Here is a 14,654-nt window from a genome sequence, read left to right on the forward strand (position 1 = left end):
CTCCCCGCAAAAATGCAAAAAATTAGGATTAATAGTTGAATTTTCAATTTGTACATATTGCGAATATAAAAAATAGTGAATAATGATTTCTACTTATTTTTAAATAAAATCAGGACTCAATAAAATTCAAAAAACGTATTCGAAAATAATTTTAGAATGAAAAAACATTGCAAAAATATGAGCCACACTAATCCATCTGTAGCTCGATTTTATAATAAAAATTCTATAAAGACCAAAAAATCGCAGACATAATAAATTATAAATTAAAAGAACAAAAATAAAAAATAAATAAATGCGCTATTTGCATTGAAAAGTTAACTGCGTGTTGAAATGCTTTTTTCTGACAAGCATATTATCATCCTTCTGGGTTATATTTTATATTTATTTGAAACTTGGATTTAAAATTGACTTTTGAAGTGACAGCTCATAATCCCATACCACAAGCGCATGTTAACTTTAAGTCATAGTAATAAAATGGACAGACATTTATTTCATTTTCATATAAAAATGATTCTAATAATATCTAAGCGTGCCAAAATAAAACATCAACAACAAAAACAAAAATCAAAAGAAATACATTTTTCTATTTTCAAAAACCAAAAAAGAAACTAACATTTTTTTGAAATAATGACTAATTCTTAATTGGATATAAGTTTTTTAAAAATATTCATTTTGTCCTGATTGATTTATAAAAAAGATATACATTTTTGTGACCAAAGACTTCTGCGTAGTTATGTAATTCCAAAGATCAGTTTTGAAAATGTAAGACTTAAAAGATTTTGTAGTTTTTGTAGCTTTTTTTAGTAAGAAAACTGAATCACCATCTCACCACTTCAAAGAAGTTTAATTTATATATTAAAAGAATAAATCAATAGACATGAAAGTGATTCACAATAGAATTCGATTTTTATTGAAAAATACGTAAATTTCATTGGTCAGTTAATTTGTATTTATTTTGTTTTATTATAAAAACCACAGATGGCGCAGATAATTATTTTGTCGGCAAAACTAACCATAAATTCTTAACCATTTCGGTTAAGTTTTATGCGCCATAATGGACATCATCATTAAAGAATTGTTATGCGTGTCACATTTCTATTTAATCTAGATTGTGAATCTTTCGAATTATACAAAATGCGTTACTCATCGACCTTTTTGCCTTTTAATTGAACAAAAAGTCAAAATGATTTAATTTTTTTCCTTTGACGTTAACGACTACATATATAGTGGCTAAACTCATAGTTCAATTGAATTTGAAGTTAAAATACATTTTGCCGATATTTGTTTCTGACAGTTTCTGTTCTTTTTCGCATTTTTGTATAAGACAGGTTTATAAAAATAGACTGACAGTAATTCCAATTATAAATTAATACTTCATGGAAGTAATTTTTGCAAAGAGTTGTTAAATTTGTTTTGTAAATAATAATTTAGAGTCAATATTTTAGAAATACAATTTTTCTTCAGCTGAGTATACACTTGCTTTTTCAACTGAAAAATAAAAAAAAAACTTAAGGCACTTGTGTCATATTATATCAAAGAGTTGAGGTACATTCAATAAATTAAGAAGATGTTGATGTTTGACGCACATTTATCTATACATTAAACAGTTTCATATTTTATACAAAGATCTCTTTTTTGCCATAATTTTATAGCAAAACTGTTATATTATAGTTACTGGTAGCTTCCGCAAAACTTTCTATGTGTATTTGTACATGATTAAAGCAATAATTTAGTATTTCATTCATCGTCACGTCTGACTTCTAGACAAAAATTATATTGACAAACAAACTAAAAGTAAAAAAATGAAAAAGCAGCAACAAAATTTGTTCTTACTCTTAATAGCGCGCAATATTGAAATATCAAACCTACGATGAATGATATGATTACACTGGCGCCGCCGGTCGCCACCGCCGCCATACCAGATACCATATTGCCGCCATCACCACCACCAACGGTAACTCGTGTTAGAAAAAATAAAAAAATAAACAAATATCTACTATTAATTAACGAGTGTATATAAAAAAAATTTAAATACAAAAATATAACGAACAAAAATTAAATGCTATATCTGCGATTTTGTACTATACTACTGCAATATACACACCTACATCATCGTGTATCACGGTATCTTATATTTCGTTTCATGATTTTGAATATTTTATAAAGAATTATTATAAGCTGCTATAAAAACAGAACCATTTGGCCATGTAGTATAATCCTATAAAATATATTTTTTATTAATCTTTTTCTTTTTAACTTTTTTTTTATAGGTCCCAAAGAAGCGCCGGATTGTCGCTCGAGTACAATGCCGAAATATTAAAAATGAATGTCCACCGGCAAATTGTGATGACCCAATTTTATTACCAGGCAAATGTTGCAAAGCATGTCCAGGAGAATCTATTGGTGAGTATTTATCTATTTTTTTATTTTTGCTATAATTTTATTTAAGATGGGTTTGTTTTGAATGCGTAGGTTTTTTTAAACTTTTGAAATTGTAATCCATTAAATCCATTACTTAGATTCTTGTTTCTCTAATGTTTAATTATTTTGCAAACACCATTTGCAGTTGAAATTAACTTTTATCACATATTCACACATGAACCATTTTTGAACCGCAAAAATATTGAACACATCTTTTAATTTTAGCTCAACCATTTTTATAGATTTTATATGAGTTTCAACCATAGTTGACCTATTGGTATCGACAAAGTTTCCTGTATACACCTAAGGTTAGACAATGCTTTTTTTCTGACAGCTTTAAAGTTGGTATGACACCAGGGAGGAAAATAGGACAATGTATGACATGTTTGGTTATAGTTAAACCAAATTGAGATCCTGTAAGATAATTATGCATAAGCATAATTCAAAGAGAATTTATTTGAATGATGACTACTAAATTGGTGCTAAAACACTTTTAGAAAATCATGTGATGTATTTGTTTTTATCCTAAAAAAGCTGAATCCATGACTCATTGGTGTGACTACGACAAAGAGTTAAATATTTTCTTTTTTTTTATTTTAAAATGAATAAAAAATACCACTTAAACTTTATTATAATCAAACAACAACAAAAAATATATCTACATAATTTTTTTTTAAATAAAATTTTATTTTTGGCCACAATTTCATTAATCTAAAAACAAATCCATAAATTAAATTCATACGATTAAAAGTATAATTTCATATAATTTATTTTATTAAGTTAAAACAAAACTAAAACAAAAAAAAAATCCAAACAAAAATAAATAAATTATAATAATATTCTTAGCAAAAGCGTACACACATCAAAAAAAGGAAAACGGCAATCAGGGGCAGGGTTAGGCTAAGCATTAAGGCAGGCATCCCCTCTTCATTCATATGATAAAATATTCTATTTGTTAAGTTTAAAACAAAACAAAAATACACAAAAAATAACTTTGTATTAATCATCAAAGCTTATGTGGCTTATCTGCTTGCTGATGATGGTTTCAAGAATCTTTTCTTTTTTCCTTTTTTTTTTTGAAATTTCAAATATCATCACAGACCATTCGTAAATCAAATGAAGGAAAAAAAATTATACAAAAATAAAATTTGAAAAAAGCAAAATACAAACGGTGCTATGCAGACATAAAATGTTTTTCATATAAATATTTTTCACATAAGTCATACACACAATATGATAAGCAATATAAAAGGTTGATTGATGTAAAAATAAAAATTAAAAAAGAAAACCTATTTTCATGCAAAAACAAAAAAAAATAATTTTGAAAGACAGTCGATACTTATTTTTGGATCTTTGTGCGAAGGACAAGTCGAGAAGTCGAAACAAAAAAATTGTATGCATACATTTTAACAAAATTAAAAATAATATTAAAATTAAAACTGGAAGAGATTTTTATAAAAATATGCGACACCTATTAGTAAAATGATTTATATTAGCTCATTACTTTTTTTGTATGTAAAACCTTCTACCATATCTTTCATTTTATTTGATATCTTTGCAAATATCTGCATATTTTTATATATGTACATAAATACGTCTATAGGAATGATATGGGATGAACATTTTTTTAAACTTTAAGGCGGTCTTATTCTCTGGATGCCTGCCAGCCTGCCGTCCGGATGAATACATGTGTTTATTTATTTTTGTCGGTTGATTTAACTTGACTGATTTTACATCACCAATCGTGACATTTTGTTTTGATTTTTACTTTTTATTTGATTTTTTTTGGCATAATTATTTTTAAAATTAAACAAATTAGTCTATTTGTTAAATCAATATAATGTAATTTTGTATGACATTTTCAACTTTATTTTGTTTTTCAATAGTTTTAATAATTTAAGTGATTTTTACAATCAGTTTATTTTTAAAACAATAATTTAATATTAAACACGAGTCAAAAAGTCATGCAAACATAGCCTTATATGAGCACCATCTTGGATTCTAAAAAGAGAGGCAGCAAATCTCATAAAGAGAACACGTTGACGTTTAAAAGACAAAACATCATTTGAAACAGTGTTGCCAAATTTAAGAATTTTTTTAACAACAAATCCAGTTCTATAAAAACATCATAAGTTAGTTAGTTAGTTAATTGAAATAAAAAATCCTAAATCGCCCCTAAATAATATTAACAATGTCTAGTAGCTTCGCATTTTTCTTGAATCCCACAGAGATTTACCAATAAGGAAAAACTATTCCAAGGCCTTAATTTGCTCTCTTGTTGTTTTCTTCCTTTAGCTAGTTTTGTATATTTACTCTCTTTACAAAAATAGTACAATATCTAATGACCAATTTTATCTTAAGTCCTCACTTCAAGTCTTAAGTTGATTAGGTACCATTCCTACATATATGTATCTATATGGTCGTATGGTAAAATGGTTAAATTCCAGAACCATCGAAGTTGAGACATCGACGATTCCTTTAAAAGATGAAAATGCACATCAGAAAAAAGCTCAAAAAAAAAAAGTCAAACGTCCTGATGGTAAATATTAGCGTGCTTCATATGATTCTAGTACATTAACATAAGACTGTGCTATTGCAAACGAACGTTGCTAGGTACTATATATAACTAAGACCAAAATATTTGTACTATTACTTATCTAAACGGAATTAAATATCTTGTGTAGGTAGGTAGGTAGGGAGGCATCAGTAGGTAAGGTATAGAGTTGTGAAATACAATGAAAAAAAAAACCTTGCATATGCCCAAAAAGAAACCAGTACTGCTATGTCCAGTCGCATCAGCTCAGCAGCAGAGTGCTATCTCCTCCCGATTCACATACTATATGTATAGGTACAATGCAACAGAGAATGCGCCTGCCAGCCTTGTTGGTCGTCGCGTATAGTCAGTCGCCTGCCTGACTGCAAACCTACCTATTTTCAACCATGCCAAATAAGTAGATTTTGTGTAAGAAAAATAAAATTAAAAATAAAAAAACAAAATAAAATAAACACTCACTCACATATAGGTAGGTACTCTAGATATGGTTTGACAAAATAATGACCAACAACGTCGTTGTCGTCTTGGTGTAGTCGTCCAAGTCGTAGTCGCCATCCTCCTCGACGACGCGGTGAACGCGGACGAAGCCCGACCAATCTGGCTAGATGGCTGGCTAACTGGCTGACCACTCTGATGACAAAACTGACTCTTTTAAACATCATCATGGAGCAAGCTCCAGCTCCAACTCCAACTCTAAAGCCTCATCGACATCATCTCTCCTCGATATAGTATATTGAATCTTATATCGAATTCGATGTATGATTACCTACTCCGAAGCCCAGAGTGCGCGCTCTCTGCGTGCAATTTTCACTTTTTATGAACAACTCGTTTCCATAATAGTAGGTAAAAATTTATTTCAAAATAAAAAAGAACAAGTTCGATCATCATCATCATTATCATCATCGTCATCATAGCTAGTTAACAAAAATGTGCGTACAACAGCGTATGTAGCTCCTTTCGCCTGGAACTGTCCAAGTGGTTTTACCTTTGTCGACATCGTCAATGCCCAAACTCATTTGATGTTATCGTCATCTTCATCATCATTATCATCTTTTATTAATAAAACTTTTTTGTTTTTTTATTTTTCAAAACTTGGTTCGACTCCACACTTCAGGTCGATAATTTGTAGTTCAGAGAGTGCATTTATTTCAATGCGTGTTGATGATGCTACATATGTACGAGTATGCTTGCTTTTGCAACATGAAGAGTTAAATAATAATAATATTCTGGTGGCGGTGGCGTTGGCCGTGGCGGGCGATGCAAATATCGTATTGAGAATAAATCATTGCGAACTTTGAAAAATTCCAGTAGATCTTACTTTAGGTGTATCGAGCCATCATCTGTCACCTTTGTTTAAATTTATGTCAAAATTGTAACTGTACAGCACGTATCTAGCTATTCTTATTAAAAATAAGAGCAATTTAGCATTATTGAAAATCCTGAATCATTGTGTTTCGGTTCTTGGAGTTTTCAAAAAGAATCATGAATTTAAAGTCGACATTTCCTGACATTTAATTTATGCATCAAAATGTCAACTTTCCTAATGGTTGTGACAGTAGACAGACGTCAAAAAAGAAACTTCAAAAAAGTATTCAAAAGTTGTAGAAATAACAAATTTAAAATCTCAAGAAGGATAAAATATACCTACTTATATATTTTTAGATATTCAAATTTCTGTTAAAAATCTTGTTGAAATGGCAACCCTATAGATACATCAATAATGTCCGAAAATTGTTTTTTTTTTTCTAACAAGGTTGTATGATAACAGATAGACATCAAGTGGAATTAGAACTTAACCTTATTCTGATGATTCTTTGATAATTATTATATTGAAATTCCAAAGAATTCCTTTATCTTTTACAATCAAAGAAGAATCTTACCTACTGCCAACGACAGAAAAAAATGTCTCTTGGTATGGTCATAGCACAAAAGGTTGAGTTTTGAGATTCTGTCGGTCGCGGCCTGGATATGACCTATACGAACAACAAACTCTCATCAGTGTTTTTTTTTTTGAATTTTACCACAAACGCATTCCAACCTCCTGATTCAAATTCTCCACACTTCGCCGTCTTCCGATCTCATTTATCTTCTTGAAAAGAAGAAAGAAACACTCACTTTATTCATTCATCTCCTCCGTTGACACCGCGCCTCCGCGGCCACCTCTTGCTCCTCCTGATGATAGTTTTTTTCTTTTTTTTAAGAAAGAAAAAAAAGAACGGTCGGCCAACCCAAAACGTAACTACAACACTATAAACATTCATATTAAAAAGAAAAAAAAACGATGGAATTCCAAATCCATAAAAATAAAATGGGAACCGAAGACGAGATAGCGTCTTCGCCCGTTGTCGGTCGGTCTATGGTCGACGGTCGTTGTAGTCGTCGTCGGCACATTACACAAAAAAATGAACACCAAAAAAAATACGGAGATCAGGAGATAAGATCTGCGCTCTGCCACCACCAACAGCAACAGCACCATCACCAGGCACCATACAATCCACAATCAACACCATAGCCGTATTAGCGACCGGTATGGTCCTTCGAGCTAGGTGGAGAGGAATCAAAAACAGATAAAAAACCTACCATAGGTATACAAGGTGTCAGATTTGTCGCCCTTCATTATAACACCACAAAATAATTCTCAATCTTCCTTACTAAGCCGACGAAGACGACGACGACGAAGCCTCTTGTGTAGATTTTGTTGTTGTTGTTGTATTATTGGCTGCTTGCTTACTCCACCATCAACTCCATCTCCATCCGTTTAAATACAAGCAGGCATCAGGTAGAGTCTTCCCTCATGGAGCGGCCGCGGCAGCAGCGGTACATATAATCATCGTTTTTCATCTGAAAACTATGGCGGGCAAGCAGTCAGGCAGTCCCCTTCTTCTGCGGGCTGTCCTGCTCCTGATCCCAATCCTGATTCCGCTTCGATGCAGAGCCTTAGCCTTTTACGCGGATGCCCATGGCTTTCTTTGGTGTGAAGGTTTTACTGATGGCGATGGGCGTCATTTGGCTCTTCGTTATGCACATTCGCATTGCTCTTGCAGAATTTATAATATTTCTAGCAATCGATGATTTTGAAACCTCTCACATTTAAAGCATAAGCCGATTTGCCGGTTGTTCGCCCTCACCGCACCCCATCCCCCCTCTGTCCCGTTTGCCATTTGGGTTGTCTTGTCGCTGCCTTGTGGTTGAGAGGATTGGTTGAAAATTAAAAAAACAAAAAAAAAAATACCAGTAAGACTCCATAATGCCCTGCCCATACTAAACCTTATTTATCCATCCATTCATCGTTCCGTCGAAATGACCTCGAGGTGTATATGGGTTTGCTTCATTTAATGGCAAGTAATTTTTAGATTTTAGCGCCGTGGAATTGTGCCATGATGTCGTATACACCTATAAGACGTTGTTGTATATTGATTCACCACGTCCCATTCAGTCAGATTAGTTAGTGTTGTTAAAGGATACCAATATACCATGCGAATTGGGCATTATACCAAGCTGAACAGGCAGGCAGATTTTGTAAAGACTGTAAACTATTGTGTGTTGCGGTGCGGGTTGAAGTAGGATTGGTGTGAAACGTCAAAGGTTCAATAAGATCTTTTTAGCAGTAACATTCCATAGCTTTTGTGTTCAATTCAGAGTAATCTGTCTGTTTTCAAACCAACCGGCTGGCTTGGCATGGCAATGGCATGCACATGACACCACCGATCCCTTTAGCATTTTCTCCTCTCTTCCATGCAAAGATTTTTTGTTTTTGTGAGGTTGCCAAGATCAAGGATTCAAATAGTACCTATGTCGTTTTTGAGAATATTTCACATCTCATAAGGCAAAAAGTTAATAAGTTTGGTTTCAGAAAGTTTGGTTAAGTCGTCGTCACAGGAGTATTTAGCATCACTGTTGCTAATGACACTCAATTTGAGGTTATCTTATGGTCAAATATGCTTAATTTTATACGCGCATATTTTATTCTACTTCTGAATGAATAGTCTAACTTTAAAACAATTTTTTCAGGTTGAGTATTTGTTATAAGTTCAATTGAAATGCCATGTGAAAATTACTATTTGGCAGCACTGTTTTCAATGCAAGCAAATCTGACAGTACGTAATTAATTCATCTCATCGTGAATGACTTTTCGTTTTACTCTTTTCAGTGACAGTTACTTAAACGTGTTTTAAGATTACTGTTCACAATTACAATAAATTTGACAGCTAAAATTAAATTTAATTAACGGTCGTTTAGAAATAATTTGATACCACTGTTTAGATGACGATACGTCAGATAGAAAATGACTGTTAAAATTGAATTGTTCTCTATTTAGAAGATCAATAGACTTTCTTAAGGTGTTGTTTTAAAAGATAATAAAGCAAACTTTAGCAGAGCTGTTCACAAGGATATACTTAAGTCAGTTAAAAAATTAACAAACGGTAACTCTGTCCATGAAATTTCCTAAGACCTTTTGGATTAAAATAAGAAAAAGTTGAACAAAAAAAAAAACAGAATGAAATACCAAACTAACAAAAAAGAAATAATAAAGCGTTAAATTTAAGATACTATTCAATTTCATGATTATGTCCATTGATGTCGATCGGATTTTGTCGTTTTGAGACACGGAATTTCCTAGAATTTTCATTAAAGAAACCAAAGCCGTATACAACAAAGTAGTTTAATGCTACCTCTTCTATACCTACCTTTCCTTACTATGCCTTATACCTATGCATCATGCGGTGCTTTTGTGTCTTGTTTTTTTTTTTTTTCTTCTTTGGGGTCCCTATACTCGCAGTCAGTCCTAACCTCACATATTTCTTTTCATTCACATTCCTTATTTTTTTGTATACCTATATAATATCTCCTTAATTTTTATGCATTCGTTTGTTTATTTTTTCAGATCCGGAAATAGCCTTAGATGTCCCAATGCCGGTGAATAATGAGGAGGAGGAACGCAACATGAAACGTAAGTATAAAAAAAAATGTTAACAAAAAGTTAATCCTAACTTATTATAGGTCCTACCTTACCTTGAGATACTAACAATGTATACGATTTTTGTTCTTATTTCTTTGTAGATTTTGCAGCCTTGTTAACTGGAAGGACTTCATATTTCCTTAAAGGCGAAGAAATGAAAGCCATGTACTCAACACATAATCCACAAAATGTCGTTGCAACTGGACGATTTTTGTTCCACAAGAAGAATCTTTATTATTCGTTTTATGTTTCGAGCAAAATAACCAGACCACGTGCCATTCAATTTGTAGACGACTCTGGTACCATACTCGAGGAGCATAATCTAACGACACCATTAAACGGACCGTTGAGTGTTTATCAGAATACGACAGGAAAGATTTGTGGTGTTTGGCGTCGTGTACCGCGTGACTATAAGCGTTTGTTGCGCGACGAACGTTTGCATGTTGTATTGCTGTGGGGCAGCAAGTTCCAGGCTGAATTGGCATTAGCAGGAAAAGTTGCTAAGTATACGGCACTTCAAACAGAGTTGTTTAGTACATTGATAGAACCGGCGCCAGGAACTAAGTCAGATCAAATGGCTGGAGCAGGTGGTACAGCAATTGTTTCAACAAGCAGTGGAGTTGCGTCATCCGTTCACTTGACACTGGTTTTCAATGGGGTATTTAGTCCCGAGGAGTATGTCGATGCACCGATAAGCATTCGAATTGAGTCATCCGAACGCAAAGAGATTATACTGGACGAAGTGCAGAAAGTACGCAAACCGTCGGCTGAGGTTAATGTGTTGGAGTTGTCGTCACCCATTTCTATTCAAAACCTTCGTTTACTCAGCCGCGGTAAACTGGTCTTGATAGTTGAATCGAAGAAGAATCCCAATTTGAAGCTCCAGGGCCAAATCGTTACTCGTGCAACCTGCGAGCTCTTCCAGACTCTCTTGGCACCACACAGTTATGAGTCTAAGGCGAAAGCCAGTGGCCTAGCCTGGGTATACATGAACACAGACGGAACTATGGCTTACAACATCCTGACGGATCACTTGAATGCCAAGGAACGACCGGAAATCAGTTTAATTGAAGACATTGGCAAAAGGAAGACTGTCCTCGAGGATCTGACGCAATCGTTTAACTTTGACCAGGCCATCGGAACAATTGACAAAATCAGTCCAAAAATAATTGAATCGCTGTATGGTGGAGAACTGGGAGTAAATATTGCAATTGAAAGCGATGCGAATCTGATCAGGGGTCGATTGACACCACGTCCAGTAGCCGATGCCCGTGACTCAGCGGAACCAATTCTGCTTAAGCGACAAGACACCTCCAGTCCAGCTCACCTCATGGGAATGGCATGGATAGCCATTGACAACGATTGTAACCTGCACTACGAGGTCACCGTGAATGGATATTTCACAAATCAACAGGAATTCCAAATCTACCTGGAAGAGAAACCAATTGAGGCAATTGGCGCACCCATCACACGCAAGATGCTCGAAGAATTCAGTGGTCCTTATATGGAGGGCTACGTGCTGGGTATGGCAGCAAATGAGCTAATAAAACTGGAAACAAGCGTGTGTTATTTGGAAATCTATTCAAAGGAACGACAGGAGCTCCTGCTGCGTGGCAAACTCAAATCGACAAAGGTGCCAAGCCATTGTTTCCCTTCGTACACCGACAACAATGTGCCCAGTGTCATTGTACCCGGCGATCACAATGGACCAATCATACCGGAAACGGATACAAAATGCTATCATTCGGGTCGTTTCTACGATGAGGCCGAACAATGGCGAAGCTTACAGGAATCATGCACAATGTGTGCTTGCCAGCACGGACGTGTCACATGCGATGCCATAAAATGCCCAGTTTTGAAATGCCGCCAGGGTGAGGATTTGATTTTACGTGACGGTGAATGCTGCCCGACTTGCATTTCGCCGAATATCGTTTTGCAAACAAATAACTCCGCCGAACGTGGTTGTCGTCTGGGAGACCAATTCCATTTGGCAGGTGCAACATGGCATCCATATTTGCCGCCAAATGGCTTCGATACGTGTGCAACTTGTACGTGTGATCCACTCACTCTGGAAATTCGCTGTCCACGAATGGCTTGTCCAGCATTAACATGTCCCGAGAAGCTGGCATATCGACCCAACAAGAAAGCGTGTTGCAAGGTGTGTCCCGAGGGAAAGACAACACAACATGGCGACAAGTCCGGTCCAATAAATCAGAATATCCTACAGGATCAAGCATCACCAGGATCGGCAGTTAAATCCACTGAAGAGATCCTCTCGAATGGAGGATGCAAAGTAGGAGCATCGCTGCATGAGAACGGACAGGAATGGCATCCAGTTGTTGTGTCGTATGGCGAACAGAAATGCATCAAATGCCGTTGCAAGGTAAGACGTTTTTGAAAATGTTTAAATTTTGAATGAAAATTAATAGTTGTATTTTGTTTTTTCTTTTAGGATTCATATGTGTCCTGCCAAAGGAGATGCACTCGGGCAACATGCAACAACCGAGTCTCATCGAAGAGAAAACCATTCGGTGGTTCGACTGACAACGATGAATGTTGCTCATCACAATGCCGACGATCCCGAAGACATCAACAACACAGAAGGACGCACAGAGACCGGGAGGACAAGTCAGGCTCAGGGACCAAGACATCATCAGCCGTCTCTAGCCGAAGCTGAAGAACCATAGGCTCATTTTAAAGTTTAATATAAATCTATATATTCGAACATACTTTATTATATTTATATATATAATGCACCACTATAGTCGCACGCAAAATACGCACACACATTGATACAGTTAACTACATAAGTTAAAAATTTAATTTATTTCAAAACCGATTCTGGGAAGAAGCAAGGGTTCCTAACCTACATAAGAGAGGGGGATAAGGATTGATAAAGAATCCTTTCCCGAAGCATTTTTCCAGATCAAAACTGAAAAAGAAAAAAAAACAACAAACAAAAATATGTCATTCATTCAAAAACAAATCCCACATGGTAACACCAGCGTCGACTGGGGGGAGGGGGAGTACAAAAGGCTTTGATTTTCATATGAATTTTTTTTTGTACTGATGTTTACTTAAATAGAATTCATAAAATGATACATAGGACCATGTATATATTTAAAGATTTGTGAGAGATTAAAAAAAAGAAAAACAAATTAAAGAGGGTTTGCAGCAGGACGCGACGCACAGGCGCGTACATACAAAATTAATCCAACAAACCAAGGAGCAAATTTTCTAAGAGTATATTTTTCTTTGTCCCACAAGAAAAATTACAAACAAATTAACTAAAATGCTCGTTTCATTGAAATATCAAAAATCTAAAATCAAAAATCATAAAAAGATGAATGTTCTAGTTACAAGTTTTGTATTTGACTTGAATACATAAATTTTCGTATAAAATTTCGTATAGTCATGGCTGAGTCAGTCAACCAAATGAATATTTTAATGGAACTGTTTGTTTTCGTTTTTCTAAATATTTCAACTTAATAAAACAGAAAAACAAACATACCTATCCGCCAAACCGATTAATAATAACAACAACAACAACATTTAAACAAACCTAACTGACAATGAATATTTTTTAGCTTTTAGTAAGTGTATTTTGTATTATAGAAAAAAACAAACAACAATTTATTATTTATTTATAATTAAAAAAAAAATATCTAATAATAATACACACAACAACAAACTGATTTTTAAAACTTTAGATTTAATGTTAGTTTTATTATGATATTTTAATTTTGTTTTAGTTTTTATTTTTTGTTTTAGTTTATATTTTATTTTTATTTTTTTTTAAATAATGAATATTATTATTATTATATATTTAATAACCATTTATTGTATTATTTCGGCGTAGAGTTTAAGAATAACGATGGAGCTTTATTAAATCTAATTAACCACAACAACAACAACAAAAATAGACTATTTCAAAATTTGCTAAACAAAACAAAAAATTAAAAATTAAAAATAAAAATGAAAAAACAACAAAAAACAATGTAAATGTGATTATTTTGAAATAACATAAAATATATACAAAAAGCTTAATACACAAATTGATGTATCTTTGTTTTATTTATTTGACATTTAAACGTTTATGTAGTCGTTTAAACTTATTTTCTAGTGACATTTTGGAAGACTTTGTGATCCAATAGTTCAAAATTTAAAGGTTGGTAAGCATTTAGAAAGTTTTGACAAATTGCCACTTAGTATTTTTTTGGTTTGATGCATATTATGGCGTTTTTCTTTTTTAGTTCAGAGCAGAGCTCGAACTGTCAAAAAAATAATTGTGTTTCTTTTTGAGCTCCGATCGTTCAGAGCTTCGAATTCGTGTTACTTTTTTAGTTCTGAATATGTTCAGAGCACGCTCTGTGAGCTCCGAATAAAATAACAGAGTAAACGGAGTAAAATGCTGAACACAAACAATTTGATATTTGAAACCCGGGAAATTAAAAAAATGATCGTCAAAACAATAAAAATGGCGGAAGAGGCTAGGTTCTTTAGTGTTGAGGGAAAGATAATTTAGAAGAAATTAATTGCATATAGCATTTTTATGAATCAAATTTATTTCAGGAGTCAAATGGACCAACTCTATGACTGTTTTATTAATTAATTTGGTTAAAGAAAAACAGACGACATTTAAAATCATGACAGTTTAGTGCTCAAGTTGTTTCATAATTAAATCAGAGAGCTCTGAACATACTCTGCTCAGAACTCTAC

The 14,654-nt window shown here is 33.7% G+C and overlaps 1 protein-coding gene across 4 annotated transcripts in view; it reads left to right on the forward strand.

Annotated features, from left to right (window-relative positions):
• Positions 1-13,561, forward strand: part of LOC129944000 (dorsal-ventral patterning protein Sog) — a 43,009-nt gene extending 29,448 nt beyond the window's left edge. For all 4 annotated transcript variants that reach the window (XM_056053113.1, XM_056053116.1, XM_056053115.1 and 1 more), the window contains exons 4-7: positions 2,271-2,403; positions 9,861-9,926; positions 10,037-12,318; positions 12,388-13,561. In XM_056053113.1, coding sequence (XP_055909088.1) covers positions 2,271-2,403; positions 9,861-9,926; positions 10,037-12,318; positions 12,388-12,612 — 2,706 coding nt within the window. In that variant the 3' untranslated portion in view covers positions 12,613-13,561. The remainder of the gene's footprint in view (positions 1-2,270; positions 2,404-9,860; positions 9,927-10,036; positions 12,319-12,387) is intronic.
• The last annotated feature ends 1,093 nt before the right edge of the window (positions 13,562-14,654 follow it).

Source organism: Eupeodes corollae, chromosome 2 (genome assembly GCF_945859685.1).
Source record: "Eupeodes corollae chromosome 2, idEupCoro1.1, whole genome shotgun sequence".
In the NCBI taxonomy this organism is placed as follows: domain Eukaryota; kingdom Metazoa; phylum Arthropoda; class Insecta; order Diptera; family Syrphidae; genus Eupeodes; species Eupeodes corollae.